Source organism: Electrophorus electricus, chromosome 26, assembly GCF_013358815.1.
Source record: "Electrophorus electricus isolate fEleEle1 chromosome 26, fEleEle1.pri, whole genome shotgun sequence".
Classification (NCBI taxonomy): domain Eukaryota; kingdom Metazoa; phylum Chordata; class Actinopteri; order Gymnotiformes; family Gymnotidae; genus Electrophorus; species Electrophorus electricus.
Genome location: NC_049560.1, coordinates 5,500,580 through 5,519,975, shown reverse-complemented (window position 1 = coordinate 5,519,975; position 19,396 = coordinate 5,500,580). Strand labels below are relative to the sequence as shown.

Here is a 19,396-nt window from a genome sequence, read left to right as displayed (position 1 = left end):
CCACCACACACCATCCTCCGTCTAAGCACATTCTCCACTTCCTTGTTCCACCGTATAAACCGCGTGTGTCCAGACAGAGCTCTTTAAGTATTGGGAAGGTGACCTTGTAGTGCCTCTGAATGCAGCTCTCAGACTTTCTCTCAGCAAAGGAAATTCGCTTTGCATCTGTATTGTGGTATATGGATGGTTCTTGGAGTTGTGAAAGGTACTGTAATTTACATTTACAGCATTTAGCTGACACTTTTATGCAAAGCGACTTACAATTATGACTTGACCAACTGATGGTTAAGGGCCTTGCTCAGGGGCCCAACAGTGGCAGTGCTTGAACCAGCAACCTTCCGACTACAAGTTAAGTACCTTAACCACTGAGCTACCACTGCCCCAGTAACATATAAATTGTTACTGGTACTGTATAAATTCAAGTTATTATTGTTATTACTACCAAAAATAAACAAACACTTTTGTGTTCAGACAATGTACACGTGACACATGAAAGGATGGTAAAACAAGCCCTGAAACTGCGAGGCAGCACACGAGAGAGGCCTCCTCCCTTACGCCAGGACACAGCCTGAGACCAAAATGGGCCCTGACTGGGTTATTACCTCAAATCAAAACACAACAACAACAGCCTCAAACCAACCAAGCAACCAGGCTGTGGTTGTGTGTGGGGGGGCGTACTGGAGTGTGTCGAGAGCGCGGGAGAAGGCTCTTGCGCATCGGAGCGCAAACGCTGCGCAACATTTCTACTGCTGTTTTCAGGTACTGTCTTGCATTAAGAGTGCTGGGAAGAATGACGGCCCCCTGCGCGAGGACCATTACCGAACCTCCTTCGGGGGATTCAGTGGAAAGTCTAAAAGATTAAATAATCAAGATGCATCAACATAATGAATCCCTTTAGCTCGGAGGATTTGGCTAATTCTCTCTCTTCATTTGATCACTCTTATACAAAGCCACGGGCTTTCTGCAGAATGAAACCGGTGCGACAGCCACAGCCTCGGCTCTGCTCCCAGCTCACTGACGGGCGGCGCATGTGGCTGGGACCCGCCTGCCGTTCACCCTTCACTCCTTTATAGACTCCAATCTCCCAGAAGAAACGATTGCTGCCCCTCACCTCCTTCCCCAAGCGCGCGCTCTCTCTCTCTCTCTCTCTCTCGCTCTCTCCATCACTCACCCCTTCCGTTTCCCCCCCTCTCTCTCCCCACATCACTCACCCCTTCCGTTTCCCCCCCTCTCTCTCCCTACATCACTCACCCCTTCCGTTTTTCCTCCCTCTCTCTCTCTCTCTCTCACTCCCTCCCCACACCACTCACCCCTTCCGTTTTTCCTCCCTCTCTCTCTCACTCCCTCCCCACATCACTCACCCCTTCCGTTTTTCCTCTCTCTCTCACTCCCTACCTCCCTCGAGCGCTCTTCAACCCTTCGCCCCCTCCCCCTTCTCTGTAAGAGGGTGACGGGGACAAACAACAACAACAACAACAACAACAACAACAAGCAGCATCCTCGGGGTGTAGGCAGAGTGGTGTGGGGGAGGGGAGGAGCAGGCAGCGCTTGCGGAGCGTTTCCGCTCCGTGTCGCGTGCAGCCTGGCAGCGTTTGGGCGGCACTGTGCCATCGCTCAGCTTTTGTTCGTTTATTTAGAAAGAACGAAGGCAGAGTGAGCAGCCAAGGAGAGGAGGGGAAGTGAGTGCTCCTCCTCCCAAAAACACCCAATCCCAGTCTCCAGCTCCGTTTTCTTCGGCCCTGCTGTCGCCGGCCGCTTGGAACCGGAGGAATTGGAAATGATGAACCGAGCCGCCAAGACGTGGCAGCGTCCCTCCTTTCCGAGGTTGTGAATGTCTGAAAGGGGGCGGAGATGCAAAATGTCCAACCTGCTCTCTCATGTGGAAGACCCCGGAGGGGGGGGGTGGGTAGAAGAGGGAGAATGAGAGGTGTGTGTGTGCGCGCGCTCATGTGGCCGTGTAAGTGTGTGTGCGCGCGCGCGCGTGTGTATGTGTGTGCGCGCGCGCGCGTGTGTGTGTGTGCGTGTGGGCGGGCACGTGGGCACGTGCGTGTGTGTGCGGGCGTGTGTGTGTGTGTGTGTGCGTGTGCGCGTATGTGTGTGGGTGCGTGCGTGTGTGTGGGCGTATGTGTGTGTGTGTGTATGGGCATGTGCGTGCGTGTGTGTGTGTGTGTGTGGGCGTATGTGTGTGTGTGTGTGTGTGCATGTGCGTGCGTGTGTGTGTGTGGGTGGGTCCTGTTGTCCAATAGGAGTTAATAATGAATGACTGTAGCCCACAGGGCAGGCAAAGGTGGCAGGAGCAGAAAAACAAGCAAATCACGTCAATTTCCCAGAGTTCCTGGAAGCGGGAAATCCAATCAAACCCTCCAAACCTGTGGACAGCAGCCCCCCCACCCCACACACACACACACACACACACACAACAAAAGAACCAGGAGGGGCGCTGTAGTAGGCAACCATTTCCATCAGTTCCAGCGCCTGGCTCGGGTTAACAAAGGCGCCTATTGTCCTCGGGAGGCGGCGGGTCTCCAGCGCTGCGCCCCGAGCTGGGTCCTCAGCCCCCAAACACCCACCCACCCACCACACACACACACACACACACACACACACACACACACACACACACACACACACAGCACAGCGGCAGGTCCGCTTCGTTCCTCGGGCTCGGACACAAAGGCCGGAGCAGGCCGATACCGTTACCGACGTCTTGAGAGGCCACCCTCCCCGCGCGGCGTAGAGCGATCTGGATCGCACGAGCGGCGGCAGGCCGTAAAGACCAGGCGCTCTCGCGAGGGCACGGGAGCAGCGGCCGGACTACTCACGTGGAGTCCACGATGGTGAAGCCGGAGGGGCACTCGGGCACGCAAGCTCCGCTGTGGATGACGTACTGGTGGCAGTGGTTGGACTTGGCCTGCTTGCACTGGTTGTGGAGGCCCTGGCAGAAGTCGAAGGAGACGCAGCGCCAGCCCTGGAAGGTGTAGTAGCCGGGCGGGCAGCGCTCCACGCATGTCCCGCCGTGAAGGAGGTGGCGGCAGGCCAGGCAGGCGCTGGCGTTCCCCGCCTCCGAACAGCCCCCCAGGCACTGGTCATGGCAGCACCGATTGCTGGGGGTGCAGGCACGGTGCTTACACGCAGCCGGGCAGACTGTGAGAGAGACACAGAGAGAGATTCACTCGTTTCAGCAAATTGTTTCAAGACACGTTTTCAAAATACAGTAATACGTGGCCAATCACCGCCGCCGAGGAAGCCATTACTGATTCTTCATTTCTGTCAATTTTATGCCAAAAAAATCAAAGCATCTGCAACAACGACAAAAGTGCAACAGAACGGGACGCGCAGTGTACCAGGCGAGTGTTCATCAGTGTCAGGACAGTCAATCACTCATTTATTTACTTTTTGGCCACGTTAAAAAAATAAATAAAATTTCCTTCACCGCTACAAACATTTGAGTTGTTTAAAATCAGAGGACCTGGTTAAAGTCAGCGGACCTGGTTAAAGTCAGCGGACCTGGTCGAATGACTCTCTCAATTAAAAAAACAAACAAACAAAGGAAGCAAGAAACGATAACATCAGTGGGCTAAAGATCGTGCCCTTGGCACTAGTTAAATTCGGGCACTTGGCAGTGGCGGTGAAACAGGTGTTTATGGAACACATGCCAGATGCCACTGGGGAGGGGCGCCTGTGCGCGTTTCATCGCGTCCCGTTTGGGCCGGCCGGCTGGAGTCTGAGCGCCTGCTGTGCTCGGAGCTCGGCGGCATACGCGCTGGACTTCGTTAGTGTCATAAAAGCCACGGTCACGTGACGCAGAGGCGGGCCCCGCAGGAGAAAAACAACCTGGAGCCCTCTGGCTGTGTGAGCAGGCCAGGGCAGGCTGGAGCACTGCCTGTCTGAAAAGAGAAGGGGACATGTGGAGGCAGCAGAGGTAGAGGTGAGCGAGTTCAAGATGACTCGAGTCTGCACTGATTGGACGGCTGGACAGCGGAAGATTGGGTGGGTGGGGGGGGGGGTTGTCTCTGAAAAGGCACAACACAGGCACATCTACGACCTTTTCATAGTGCAAACGCTGGCACAGTAAACTGCTCATCTTGCCTGGGAAGTGACTGCGTCTTCGTGCTCTCTGCCCGTGTTTGCTAGGCGCTGCATGCCGCTCACCACACACGCACGCACAGACACACTCCCGATCCTGCACTGCTCCACCCCAGAGTTCTGCCACAGCCCGAGATCCGCCCTCACCCTTAACCAATGTGTTTGCTGTCCGTGGAAGGCAGCCATTCAACGGCCTGTTCCAGTGCGGGGGGAAAGAGCCGCCCCTCTTTAACCCCTCGCATGCCGGCTCGCCAACACTGGCTGCATGCTTCAGGGACACACGAACAGGAAAAGCAGAACGGGGCAGGGACGAAGCGGCCTCGAGCTTACAGTACTCCTGCGCCTGTCTTACAGTGTCGCACGCGTGCGCACCGTTGACCTTTACCCCTCACTGTCCTGCTCCGGAACAACCCTCAAACCTCACGCGAGCGCCGCACACAGCTCACCGCAATAACATTTAACTGGAGAAAGAGGGAGTGAAATAAAATAAAAACCCACAATGCTGAAACAAATGCAGAAACACACACACACACACACACACACACACGTGCCCACGCTAAACCAACCCACCCACACACATCCCTCCCACACGCTGCCAAACTCCACAGCCCAGTTGGATTTGCTTTCGATATATTCGTGTCAGCTAATCGGAGCAGAGTTGGGGAGAAAAAGGCAGAGAAAGATAAAGATAAAGAGATTGGAGGGAGATGGAGGAAGAATTCAGATTAGCATTCCGCACAGGAAGGAAGCGATCAGTAAAAGGAGGAAAACCAGCATGTCCACATTATGCAGCGGCCCGACCATCCGCCTGCACGCTCCCGCAAGTCCGACACAAACGGCCCCCGGGCTCTCGAGGTTCGCCCGTCCCAAGAGACCTGGACCAGCACAAGGCTGCACGGCTCATCCTAGCAGGGAAAGGGAGGCATGTCCAGGAAACTTTCAACTCCGCGCTTTACAAGGCGTCAAATAATCTGAAGGAAAAACCTGAGCATTCGTTTAGCAGCAATGCTAAACGAATGAACGAACGAATGAGCGACGAATGAACAAGTTAAAAATAAACGGACGCAGTAAGGCACGCAGGCTCGTCATTGTATAGATGCAGTCTGGAAATAAAATGAGCAACCAAGCTGGCAACAGCCTACAGGAATCGTCAGTGAAACCATAACACTGGTGACAGAGGCGCTTTGGGGGGTTTAGTTGTACCGTGTCACTGGTCCTTACACACAAACAAAACAAAAGGCAGAAAATTAAATGTATACACCACCTCCCTCACCCTGCAAAAAAAGAAACTCTAAACTGCTGGGTCAAAGAAACCCAAAACCTTTACAAGGCAAATCCCTCCTGTTCCAACCAAAGCCTACTGTTCGTTCTCTTTGTCAAGTGTAGTACAATCAATCTGTGGGAAATTTCTACTGCATCCAAGATGCCTCCAGGGCTTAAACTGTCTGGAAAAAAAAGTTCCTTCCCGTCATTCAAGACGGCGCTGACAGCTTCGGTTAATTTTAGCTCAATTTCTGTGGCTTCCCACCAAAATCTGTCCCGAGCGAAGAGCGAAGCCACGTTTGTTATTTGGGAACGCGGACGCGCGCCCTTAGCTGCAGTGCTTTTAAAAGGGAGAAAGAGACTTGGGAGAACGAGTGTAAACAAAGGAATAAATATACGCCTGGTAGTTTTTGGTCTCGACACTACATTGCGTCCTGAAAAGGGTTTTGGTGTTGTATGGCTCGAGTGTTTATCTCCCGCAGTGACACAGGAACAAGCCACAGGCCTGCACAGACAGGTTGTGGGAGTGGCCCGTACGGAACGAACGCACACACACACACACACACACACACTCAAAAAACCCACAGGAAAAGAAAAAATGTTACATGACTCAGTCTTGCATATTTCTGAAAGAAGACCAAGAGTCTAAGAGCAGTCCCAGTACACGCCTAATCAAGTCGGACACTTCTGTTCCATTTCATTTTTTTTTTTTTTTTGGACATGTTTACTTGCTGGGGTCTCGAGGGGGCGTCCTGGCTCCGTCCACCATAGCAGAGGACAGACATTCCAAGATCGGGCTTGGAGACTCCGCCTCCCCGTACCAAGGCCCAGACTGCGGCGCCGGAGCTGCGCAGGGCGGTCAGGGGAGAGAGATTGAAACGCCGACTAGTGAGCAATATCAGCTGTGGAAAGTTTTCACGGGGGGGGTTTGGGTTGGAGCTGGTTGGGAGGACCAGGTGCATCTGGTGTCGCCCGTTTGGGACGCCGCTCACGTTAACGTCCGTCCGAGCTGCCGCAGCCCGGACCGGGGAGCCAAACACGTGGACAGGGGAGCCAAACACGTGGACAGGGAAAAACTGCCAAGGTCGAGAAACAGAGCCATTATTGAGAACTGAACTTTACAGAAAGGAGAACAATTTGAATAATTACTCACTCGTGGGTTGGCTCGTTTTTGAGGTCAACCAAAAAAAATAATGAATCACTTTGATGTGAAAATTGAAGTACTGTAATGTAACTATATGTTTTTACCATCTTTTCACTCCTACAGTTTTCCCAAAGTCGGCCAGTCTTCCCCACCTTAGTCTCACCTGTTCCATTATCCACCCAAAGAGCATCTGAAAGGTGTCGAAGACCCACCGACGTCTGATGAATGAAAAACGCCTTTCCACAGACCGACTAAGGCGAAAACTGCTTTACAATAATCTCGCTGACGAGCGGCAGAGGAAGCACCGGCCTGGTGAGCACATCTGTAATTAAACGAGGCCTCCTCTCCCCCCGGGACGTCTAACCCTTTGACTTCCTGCATCCTGAACGCCCAGCTCCGTGCGAAAGGTCCTGCTCTCCCGGTCCTCTCCGTCACCGTGAGAGATGAAAGGCCCAGGGCGGCACTTACGGCCAAGAACGGAACCTGATTAGATGACCGTAAGCAGGGAAGAGACCGTCGAGGGCAGAGCGGATGTTCCAGTGCACGGGCTGCGATTCGATTACAGGCTCCTGCAGAAGGGAAGGTGAGTCACCTCAGAGAGCGCATCTCAGCGAGGACACCTGTGTGAGCCCTCAGAGCTGGTCCTACAGACCAGCGTGTGTGTGTGTGTGTGTGTGTGTGTGTGTGTGTGTGTGTGTGTGTGTGTACGCGTGTGCATGCTCATGCACGTGTGTCTTAAGGTTTGGACAGAGACTACAGTGACTACAAATGATGTGCAGCTCAATTTGGTTTGAAGTCTCCGTATATCACGACAAAAATCACATCAGCATCTCTCAAAACAATCGACTTCATGCGCAGACGGCTCCTGTGTTTTGTTAGCAGACAGTTTGTGTTAGGTAAGCTAACCTAATTCTGCGCAGCTGGAACGTTTCAAGATGAGATTTTTTCCCCCAGTCCTGAAGTGACGGGTTGTTATGGCTTATAAAGCCCAATTCAGCCTATAGAGAGATTTTCATGATGTAATGGGCCTGGGTGATAGCCGGTATGGCATCACCTTCGACTGGCCGGGGAGATACCCAGGTGAGCGGGCCACCGCGTTTCATGCATCAGTCAAAATGTTATGGACGTTGAATCTTTTGGCAGCCGATTTCACGCTCGCATCCACCACAGAGGCTGCGGGTGGAGAGACCCTCACCATGATTTTAGCCAACAGCACACAGAGCAGGCGAGTCCAGTATCCCAGGGCTGTAGAGAACCTATACGTCGTCATGCTTCGTAGGATCCAAGTGACACCTGTTAAGTGCCATGCCTCTAGAGCTTGGTATGTAGACCTGACGGGGGTGGCATCGATGTGCATCAGAACACCACCTTTATCGGTTGGGGACGAGAGTGAAAACCAGTTAGCAGAACTTGGTTTGGCTCGTGCTTACAGGAACTAGGTCTGAATTAACATGATCAGCAACAGCATAGTGAGTGCAGAGTTCACAGAGGTTCCTCTGTAAGAATGCAGCTAATTCTGTGCTTTTCGAATGGCTAAACTCCAAAAACTATAAAAAAAAGTCATCTAAGGACCAGGCTGGGTTAAAAATAAATACCTTAATCCTTGTAAATAAATCATTTCAGTGCTGGAGAGCCGACTACGAGCGGAGGGAGTCTTCCCCACCTCAGAGCTGTAAGAGGCCACGCAGGCTTTAAAAAAAATAAAAATAAATAAATGCCCACCCCATCTGAGAGTGTTAAAGGTGAGAGATATATGGACTACCGCGGCAGGGGGTCTGGTCTGGTCTTTGTGCTGCAGGGTGAGGCGTTCTTGTTCATTAAGTAAGGACAACAACCGAACGGTCCTCCTTTCAGACTGGAGGAGCGCCACTACAGAACTGGAGTGGGAAGGGAAAGCAGAGTTCCTACTGGGACAGACAACACTGGACAGAAAGGGTCATAAATAGAGTGGAATGATACAAAGTGCTATACGGGTGTGTGTGTGTGAGTTTAATGTATATCTATGGATGGTGTTGGGCTGTGTGTGTGTGTGTGTGTGTGTGTGTGTGTGTGTGTGTGTGTGTGTTTAATGTATATCTATGGATGGTGTTGGGCTGTGTGTGTGTGTGTGTGTGAGTTTAATGTATATCTATGGATGGTGTTGGGCTGTGTGTGTGTGTGTGTGTGTGTGTGTGTGAGTTTAATGTATATCTATGGATGGTGCTGGGCTGTGTGTGTGTGTGTGTGTTTAATGTATATCTATGGATGGTGTTGGGCTGTGTGTGTGTGTGTGAGTTTAATGTATATCTATGGATGGTGTTGGGCTGTGTGTGTGTGTGTGAGTTTAATGTATATCTATGGATGGTGTTGGGCTGTGTGTGTGTGTGTGTGTGTGTGTGTGTGTGTGTGTGTGTGAGTTTAATGTATATCTATGGATGGTGTTGGGCTGTGTGTGTGTGTGAGTTTAATGTATATCTATGGATGGTGTTGGGCTGTGTGTGTGTGTGTGTGTGTGTGTGTGTGTGTGTGTGTGAGTTTAATGTATATCTATGGATGGTGTTGGGCTCTGTGTGTGTGTGTGTGTGTGAGTTTAATGTATATCTACGGATGGTGTTGGGCTGTGTGTGTGTGTGTGTGTGTGTGTGTGTGTGTGTGTGTGTGTGAGTTTAATGTATATCTATGGATGGTGTTGGGCTGTGTGTGTGTGTGTGTTTAATGTATATCTATGGATGGTGTTGGGCTGTGTGTGTGTGTGTTTAATGTATATCTATGGATGGTGTTGGGCTGTGTGTGTGTGTGTGTGAGTTTAATGTATATCTATGGATGGTGTTGGGCTGTGTGTGTGTGTGTGTGTGTGTGAGTTTAATGTATATCTATGGATGGTGTTGGGCTGTGTGTGTGTGTGTGTGTGAGTTTAATGTATATCTATGGATGGTGTTGGGCTGTGTGTGTGTGTGTGTGTGTGTGTGTGTGTGTGTTTAATGTATATCTATGGATGGTGTTGGGCTGTGTGTGTGTGTGTGTGAGTTTAATGTATATCTATGGATGGTGTTGGGCTGTGTGTGTGTGTGAGTTTAATGTATATCTACGGATGGTGTTGGGCTGTGTGTGTGTGTGAGTTTAATGTATATCTACGGATGGTGTTGGGCTGTGTGTGTGTGTGTGTGTGTGTGTGTGTGTGTGTGAGTTTAATGTATATCTACGGATGGTGTTGGGCTGTGTGTGTGTGTGTGTGTGTGTGTGTGAGTTTAATGTATATCTATGGATGGTGTTGGGCTGTGTGTGTGTGTTTAATGTATATCTATGGATGGTGTTGGGCTGTGTGTGTGTGTGTGTGTGTTTAATGTATATCTATGGATGGTGTTGGGCTGTGTGTGTGTGTGTGTGTGTGTGTGTGTGTGAGTTTAATGTATATCTACGGATGGTGTTGGGCTGTGTGTGTGTGTGTGTGTGTTTAATGTATATCTACGGATGGTGTTGGGCTGTGTGTGTGTGTGTGTGTGTGTGTGTGTGTGTGTGTGTGTGTGTGTGTGTGTGTGTGAGTTTAATGTATATCTACGGATGGTGTTGGGCTGTGTGTGTGTGTGTGTGTGTGTGTGTGTGAGTGAGAGAGAGAGAGAGTGGTATGGCTGACCCAGCTGTGTAGGCCTGCAGCAGTATAATGGCTGCACTGCAGATAAAGAGCTGTTTCATATTCAGCACACAGCACACCGGTGCCACGAGCATCAGTCCCCTCTCCACTACCACCTCTGTCCTCCTCTCCAGCCTGCCATGACAGGTCACCCCCCCCCCCCCCCCGGACACCCTCCACCATCACAGCGCACAAAGTGTACCAACTGCAACACGGGATGGTGGTGTGTGTGTCTACACAGGTGATTCTGCAATGTGTGACACACTGCAAGATACTACTGGTTACGTAACGCAGGGAGAGTAACCGTGAAAACAACCCCTCATAACGCAAGAACAGAAAGAAAGGGGCGGGGGGGGGGGGGGGGGGCGTTCAGAAGCAGTGACGGTCTGCTAAAGCAGTAACAGGCTCCATGTGGAGAACTTCTTTTAGAGAGAGGCTGTACATTTAGCACAAAGGAGGGAAACGCAAAAGATGAAGGGAAGGAAGAGAGAGAGAGAGAGAGAGAGAGAGAGAAGACGCACGCGGCCCAACCTTTTGCCGCGGCGCATCACGGCAGTGTTGCGGACGCATGCAAAAGAATGCTCCTTTAAACCCATGTCAGACTTCTCCTGTATTCAACATTGCCCTTGTGCAAGAGCACACTGCTCACTCTCAACAGCTCCATTAAGGACCGATCCTCTAATTATCCCACTAAATACTAGCGCGGGACGAAACACACTATTATCTTTACAAATTTCCAAAGAAATACATTTTGACTTAAATGACAGCATTCCCAAGCACAGCAGCGACGCTTCGGCTTACGTGCGACTGAGCAGCTTTATGTCTGGGTCAGCAAACGTGGCCTCGAGAGGCCGAGGATCACTGGGGAAATTCTTTGAAATATCGCTAATGGAAAAAGCTCCCAAAGTTAAACAAACAGGAGCGCCGGCTGCCGAGGTGCGTGTGCGCATGCTTTCAAGGTCAGCGGAGAAAATGAGTTATGCTGCTGAGGCGCCGGAGGTGCCGCTTTGACTCGCGTTTCCAGGTAGGGAAAAGGAGTGAATCGGTAAATAACTGTAATAAATAAATAGAACGCAGAAGCGTCCAGTGCTGATCTGAATTTCATCCCGGCAAACGACAGCTAAAAATGTCATGGTTTGTGGAATTCTGTTCCTGGGTTACGGTCAGCTCACTACGAGTCACAATTCCAGTTCGTCGGGGATGGGATCAGAGCCATGCCTCTCTCGCGCTCCTGGAGGGAGGAATAAGAACTGCTTCCTCGGCGGGAGGGCAGACGAACTCTTCCACAACAGTGGTCGAGCCGAGGTGTTCCGCACGGCTCTCCGCGTGCGGAAGCGTTCCCCACTGCACACTGCCACGGGCGAACATGCGCCGAGCGTGTGCACGTGGCTGGCGCACTGTATAACACCTACTGATCTTATGCGCTTAATGGTTCCATAAACGCGTGTAATGTCCCCACTTAAAGGGATGGACGCAGGGGTCACGGCGAACGGAGCTGCTGTCCTTCGCTGTCGCTCTCATTTACGGTCACTATGGAGCCGATAATTAAATGACAATCCAGACATATTAAGAGGAGAGTTAAGAGCTGCACAGCCTTTAATTAACCAGTCATTGACGTTTGCACTTTATTTTCTAATATTTTCATCTTTTTATCATCATCAGCAACATCACTGCATGACTGAAGTTGGAAAAACACCTCTACTGCAACTGATATTTAGGGCAGTGTTTTAGCACGGGCTGTGGAGAGGATATCTGAACCGCCGGGACCGTCCGAACAAGTTCGGGCTACGGCCGGCTCCCGGCAAGCCCTGCGCCGATGCCGACGGGCTCGCGCTGCCGTCGGCGTCAAATGTTAAGCAGCCAGAGCAGCCAAGGCACTGAGGTGCACGAGCTCCACACGGCCACTCCACCGCACGCGGCGGTGCATGGGGTCAGAGGTCAGCGGCGCGTACAAGGCACCACGCGGAGACATGGAAGCGGAGTGGGAGGGTTCCAGGTACGGACATCCACCAGCTCGTGTAACTGGGCTCATAATGAATCTAAACACACCTTTTCAGGTTGGTGTGGGATATTTTCTCTTTTCTTTTCTTTGTTTTTTTAAACAAAGAAAGGTGCTAGATAAGTCAAAATGATCATAAAGGCATTTAACTGCACACAAGTATTCGAGCAACGTACAATCGACTGAAATGAGAGAGGGCAAGCTGGTGAGGAGGATGGTGAAGGTGAAGGCACCAGTGTGGTGGGAGTGAATAAACTCCAGTCGCGGCACAAGGAAGGAACAAATGGAAGAGACACATACGCACGCACGCACTCGCGCACACGCACGCGTACGCACTCGCGCACACGCACGCACGCACTCACGCACGCGTACGCACTCGCGCACGCACGCACTCGCGCACACGCACGCACGCACTCGCGCACACGCACAGAGCTCATGTGAGCAGGTCTGATTAGGCGTCCCACGCATCAACCCCCCACCAAGCATTCGAGCCAATCGCTTGCGTCCAATCGGAGATACCCGGTCACTCTCAGACGATGCAGGGTGAATGCGGTGGTCCATAGCTGGGGGGGGGATTTTGTGGTTTGCTAGAGGAGCTGGTAGTTGGAACCTGTCTGGCAGAGATTTTTTTTGGGGGGGGGGGATGTTGGAGGACAAAGGACATACCGACTCTGCTAAAATCAAAAACAGGCAAGACACAGTGAAGACGTCTGTCAGAGCTGTGCCGTGTGACTACCAGGAGCTTGGGAGAGCATTCTGCATGGGAATGACCGCACACCGAGGTCTGGTAGGGGAGTGCAGCTGGGACAGACACGGCGACAGGTCAGTGACTTCAGACAACCAAGAGTGACAGACGGGTCAGTTTTATTTGTGCAGGGCTGGGCAACAGATGCTGGCAGAACTGCTCCAAACCCAGCTCCGGTCCCCTCCCAACGCAGGAGGGGACCAACAACTTTGACTTAAGGCTGCACAACATGGAGAAAAGGTCCATATTACGATTACACTGGTACGTATACTGCAGTTGTGATCTGTTCACAGACGCCTTGTTACATGAGTAAATACTTGCCTGTGTTACTTTCACCCAAATTATTTCCACTTGTTGAGTCATGTGAATGCAATTACTACACAGAGGACGCTCAACATGATGCGCTGAGCGCACAAGAAACACTCTGATTTGCTGGAGAGGCCATTTACAGCTGCAATATCGGTATACGGATTTCATTTTTAAAAAAAAGAAAAACAACCTCGACAGATTGTGCGGACCTGCTTTTAACGACTCGTTTTAAATTGTGGAGTAATTATTAAAAGGGCCGGAGCTTCAAACAGCAGCCATCACAACAGCGACGATCGTGCCCTCTTTACACAGACTTGTGAGATCTGTTCGGCTCGGTTGTGACCGACCGTGGCATTGCTGGACACTGCCCTGGTCACCATCTCTGACCACCATCTAACCCTGTCTGGCCACCGAGTCCAAGAACGGCCCGGGGGGGGGGGGGGGGGGGGGGTTCCTCCCCGCCACACTCCCTTGTCTGCTTAGCTCGTTGCCGCGGCGACGGCAGTGCACAAACACAAACACGATGTGCTCAAAAATTTTTGGATTTCCTCTTCCATCCCCAGATTCCTGCCAGATTCCTTGCAGTGCCGTCAGGAAGAGGCTGCTCCCTCTGATCTGCTTCGGTGGGCGCCGCGCACGCAAGAAGAGATCAGAAAGCCCAGGCTTTTCCTGGCAGGCATACACGAGAGCATTTCAGCAGAACGTGCGCTTGTCCCAGCCGCAGAGCACGCGTGCACACACACACGCACACACGCACACACACACGAGTCTATCAACAGGAGGCTGAAGGGAGTGCCCTAATAAGTTGTACAGGAATCTGCATGGTCAAAATACGAAAAGGAAAAAAAACTCTAAACAAAGAAACAAACCCAAAAAGGCCACAGATGAACTGCAAAACCATTAAGCACCGCAAAACGGACCGACCGGCTGACAAGACAGGGGAGGCTGTGCACGGGCCGCGATCTGAAGTGTGTCAGAACACGTACGCTCAAACTACGAAGAAGGGTTCAAGAGTTTTTAAAAACGGTGCCAAAAGAGCAGACATGCGCCCGCCGCAGGCCCGCGCTCTGCTCGGCCCGTCCAGCTAACCTCAACGGGCAAATTGTTCTCTGATGAGTCAACAGCAACGGCTGAACTAGGCGCTCCGAGGAAACGGACGTGTGCTGCTTTGTCTGGGACTTAGCAAGTGCGCTCGGCGCCCCCTCATTCACTCAAACACACACACACACCATCGGCCCTGCACGTGCAAGAGGTGCTGGGCCACGCTAGGTCTGCTAACATGGCTGTAACAGAAAATGGTTGTTATTCGTCTATGAATAAGTGATGAAGAGAGCTGAGAAACTGTGGAACCTATTAGGGGTGAGACAGGGGTACCGGTGCGCGCGGCCATGAGACGCAGATGTGGAAGAAGAGCCTTTATAATGAGAGAGAGCCACACAACACATCAGAGACGCTGATTAAAGTTTTGAGCGATGCCCACATTTTATGAGTAGGTCAGTGTTCACAACACATGGCGCAGCACAAGAACAAAAAGCAGGACACACCCATTAACCCCCATTCACAGAAAGCTTAGAGATTCCTTAGAGCACACACACACACACACACACACACACACACACACACACACACACCCTTATGCATAGCACAAATGCATGTGCACAAAGTGGCCATCCTTTTTCTGCAACATGAGCCGGAGATGACAAGTTTGGTCCGTCATGTGAAGACCCAAAAATTCCAGCCTGTCTGCATGACATCACGTTCGAGAGAGAGAGAGAGAGAGAGAGAGAGACAGAGAGAGAGAGAGACAGAGAGAGAGAGAGAGACAGAGATAGACAGAGAGATAGAGAGAGAGAGAGAGAGAGAGAGAGAGAGAGAGAGACAGAGAGAGAGAGAGAGGCAGAGATAGACAGAGAGATAGAGAGAGAGAGAGAGACGGAGAGAGAGAGAGATAGACAGAGAGAGAGAGAGACGGAGAGAGAGAGAGAGATAGACAGAGAGAGAGAGAGAGAGAGAGAGAGACAGAGAGAGAGAGAGAGAGAGAGAGACAGAGACAGAGAGAGAGAGAGAGAGAGAGAGAGAGAGAGACAGAGAGAGAGACAGAGATAGACAGAGAGATAGAGAGAGAGAGAGAGAGACAGAGAGAGACAGAGATAGATAGAGAGATAGAGAGAGAGATAGAGAGAGAGAGAGAGAGAGAGAGAGAGACAGAGAGAGAGACAGATAGACAGAGAGATAGAGAGAGAGAGAGAGAGACAGAGAGAGAGACAGAGATAGACAGAGAGATAGAGAGAGAGATAGAGAGAGAGAGAGAGAGACAGAGAGAGAGACAGAGATAGACAGAGAGATAGAGAGAGAGAGAGAGAGAGAGAGAGAGAGAGAGAGAGAGAGAGAGAGAGAGAGAGACAGAGAGAGAGAGAGAGAGAGAGAGACAGAGAGAGAGAGAGAGAGAGAGAGACAGAGAGAGAGAGAGAGAGAGAGAGAGAGAGAGAGAGAGAGGGGCTGGAAAAAGAGAAGTGAAAAGGAAGACGAACAGGTAGTACAAACGTGAGTAAACGTGATGAGGCAAGTTTGTTGGTTATTCTAAAACAAACAGATATGGCAATACGTCCAAAAGATTGTACCAGCGTGGAACAGAACTGACTGTGATGAGTTCAGATATGATGCAAGATGTTTTCCCCAGTCGTCTTCTGCCGCTGCATCTGATTGGTCAATATTACCAGATGGAATGAAATTTGCATACAGGCAGCACGACATTTTTTTTCCCACCTTGCTGTGCGTGCGCTTTCTCACGTACCCTCATCGAAAAGGATCGCAGGTGAAGTTCTAATCACCTGCCTTCACGTTCCGCAGTCACTGCAGCACAACCTGAAATACTTTTCTCCCTCCGTGCGATCCCGGGCCGCTGGTCACTCGCAGATCGCTTGAAAGCGGACCACAGAAGCCCCTTTTCCATCGGAGGGCGGAACGGCTCTTGGAGTAGCCACGGCGAGCGATCTGATCGGCACAACGCGGCACAGCAGTCTAGCTGGGGCGGACGGCGTAACGATGAAAGCATTTGTTGATCGGTCCTGCCCGCAGAGACCTACCGCCTACTTCTGACGAGCACCCGTTGCCGCCGCGGACACGGCCCTGGCTCTACGCTGGAGTCTGGGAAAGACCGGCACGCTCGCGGTAACCATAGTAACTGTGGCTTTACGGCGGACGAGGCTAGGGCTCAAACCGTCCCGATGATCGTGAGCTCATTTCAGCGTTATTCATTTAACAGACGCATCAGGCCAGTTAAACTCAACCTTCTGGCAGACGGACGCACAAGCGCAGACGCTTGGACACGCGCGCACGCGCTTTGAACATTCCTAATCCCCCCCCTGCTCCTCTCCAGTTTCTACAATCTTACTATTTGCCAGTGACTTGCTGGGAAGCCATAACAAAAAACCCAGGAGTGTAGCGGGGGGCGTGGAATAGTGCATGTGTAATGACCCGTCTCTCTGCCAACCAAATCTGTACTCAGCTCCTTAAAGAGTGGTCCAGATAAAACAGCGGCCCATGGCAAAGATCATCACCGCGGCAGTGCTGTTACGTGATGGGAAGTCCTAAAAATACTCCTTCTGAACCCCACAACCCTTGTGTGAAGAGCTCTAAAAATATTTTCGAATCCCTAAAAAAAAGTATTGCCTGCACTTCTGTTCTTAACCCAGCAGCACTCGCAGCTGGAACACGTACACATTTCTTGGCCCAAATTGTTAATTGGCAGGCCACAAGAGGCCAGGAATTAACAGGGGGGGGGTTAGTATGTGACTGGACAGGGCGGGAGCGTTCGATTGGACGAGGGCAACGTTTGAATCACAGGACTGCGAGGTGTATGGCTCGCCGAGAGACTCCGCCTCTGCTTCCCCAAACAGAGCTGATATAAGTGGGGAATTCCCACCAGCTCCTGCAAGGTGACTCCTCGCAGCTGTGCGCGCTCTCGCGCTCTCTCTCTCTCGCTCTCACACTCACACTCTCTGCAGGTTCCCTACACGTCTCCCTCCGAAAGAATGATCAAAACTGAAACCTACCCAACCGACAAACTGTTTGTTGGTGCGACGGAGCGCGTGGAGACGCGGGCGCGGGCAGCTAAAGACGAAGCGCTCCGCTCCGCTACGTCTGCTCGGCCTCTCAGGAAGGGACCTGCGCACGGCACGGGTGCGGGGGGGGGGGGGTGTTCTCCCACTCTAGCGCTCCCCTTTCCTCTCATGGTTTTGCCGAGTTTTTGCAAACTCATCGTAGCATTCACAACGTCCAGCGAACACAGACCACGCTCAGGAGTTCAGGCCGACCTCCAACCAGGCCGACCTGGTTCTTCATCGCTTGGCGACCGTGGACTGCTGTGAGAGCGCAGGAAGGGGCTCACGACGGCTACGCGGCTTTGCTCGTGGCTGGCACCACTCAGACCCAACAAGGCAGCGAGCACGCCGACACCCACTTCCCATACCTGGACCTTGCAGCAGTCCTGGAGCTCCTCCCCTCCCCTTCCTCCAGTCAAAGGTGAGCATCGCTGGATAAACTGAAATCACCTGTGCATTTCCTGGGGGAAATGACCCCATCTAGCTTTCTGGTCTAATGGCCAAGGCATTAAAAGATCAGTGTGCAGGGTGTGGCAAAGCACCACCTCCAAAAAAAACAACCATACACACACACACACCACCATCACCACCCTAAAATCCGAGACACGTCCTTTTCTGGTTAGAGAAAACTGCCAGCCTATGGTAACCATGACACAAAACCACGATTGGCTCCCCGCGACAAAGCTTCAGAACTGCAGCAAAGATGAGTGAAAGCCTGCAGGCCTGGCACTGCGTGGCAGGCTTGGACCCGTTTGTCGTCTGAGTTTCGGTGTGGGCAGGAGGCAAGCCAGAAAGAGCTCTCTTACCCCAGGGACGGCGCGGTGCCTTCTGGGTGTTGGCCCTGGTCGTGCTCGGAGGGGCCACACCTTAACAGCTACACTAACAGAATATAGTCATGGCGAAAAGTGATGATGTCGCATAAAATGGCCGCTTGCCAGAAAAGAGATTCGTGCAGGCTTGGTAAACACGAGCCCATGGACAGCACAAGAAACCCAATTTTCTGATGCCATTTATGCTAGGACTTGAAATCCAACAGTAACCATAGCAGTAGGTCTTGGGGTCCTGCCTAAGTATCCACACGACGGGTATGCATGCATTTCGGGGGGGGGGGAGAGAGAAATAGATAGCTATATAGACAGATATATAGATAGATAGGTAGCTAGATAGAGAAGCTGCTCAGCTGATCGACTGATTCTGGATGGGAACAGCTGCTATCGGACACTTCCAGCACTTGTAAACAATCCTCCTGTCTGTTTTGCTTCCAAGCAAGTTATTAAGCGCCATCCCCCCTGTCTGTACACCCTTTGAAACACGTGTCAGACTACTCCTCTTAATCAAAATGCGCACACACGCACGCGCGCACAGAGTAATGCTCACAAACAAGGTCACGCTCAAACTCGAAACTCTGAGTACCGAACCAGTATAATCGCATCCACAGAAGTCCTGCGGTGTCTGGCCCCTGAGAGCACTCGTAGCCCTAGAACAGGAAATGGCCACACAAAGACAGGGAAACAATTGGGAAGGCCATGTGGAGAAGTTCAGGATGGCTACCAGGCCAGCGCCACAGCTCCCTCCAGGCCGTTGCCCAGGCCGTCCGAACGTTCTGCAAACCCGGGCCAAACACACGCAGGCCACTGGCCCCAAACACCCCCACCCAACACACGTACGCTTCCTCGTTGACAAGCAGCCATGAAAACAATACATCCCCACATGCATGTCCCTGACCTCTTCCTCAAGTTATTAATACCTGTGAGGCTTGGAAGAGGGGCCCCGGGGCCGTTCTGGCGCGCGCGCGGGGCCGCCTCCCGGTTACATGCGGTTCAGCTACTGCCTGAGGTGGACGGGAAAGTGTCCTCGTGCGCCTCCACAGGTCACCCACCCTACAGAGCGGTTGCGCTCATCCGATAACGCGCGCGGAACGTCGGCCGAACCTGAACCCCTCGGGGTTGTGGCTGTGTCGGGGTCAAGTCGGGACCGATCGGGCGCTAAAGACTCACGCTCGCGGATCGGGGCGCGTCCTGGACGGCCGTTTCAGTCGACGCGGGGTCCAAACCCCCCAGGCCTTGCGCACAGCGCCAGCTCGTGTTATTTTGGTAGGGGCCGCGGCAGAGCTCCGAGCCGTTAAAATAAAGGGGTC

At 52.0% G+C, this 19,396-nt stretch overlaps 1 protein-coding gene across 1 annotated transcript in view; it reads right to left on the bottom strand.

The window, feature by feature from the left end:
- The window catches only part of insrb (insulin receptor b), a 54,173-nt gene that overhangs the window by 12,220 nt on the left and 22,557 nt on the right, over positions 1-19,396 (bottom strand). The window contains exon 3 of the mRNA XM_027010688.2: positions 2,823-3,144. Within this exon, the coding sequence (XP_026866489.2) occupies positions 2,823-3,144 (322 nt within the window). The remainder of the gene's footprint in view (positions 1-2,822; positions 3,145-19,396) is intronic.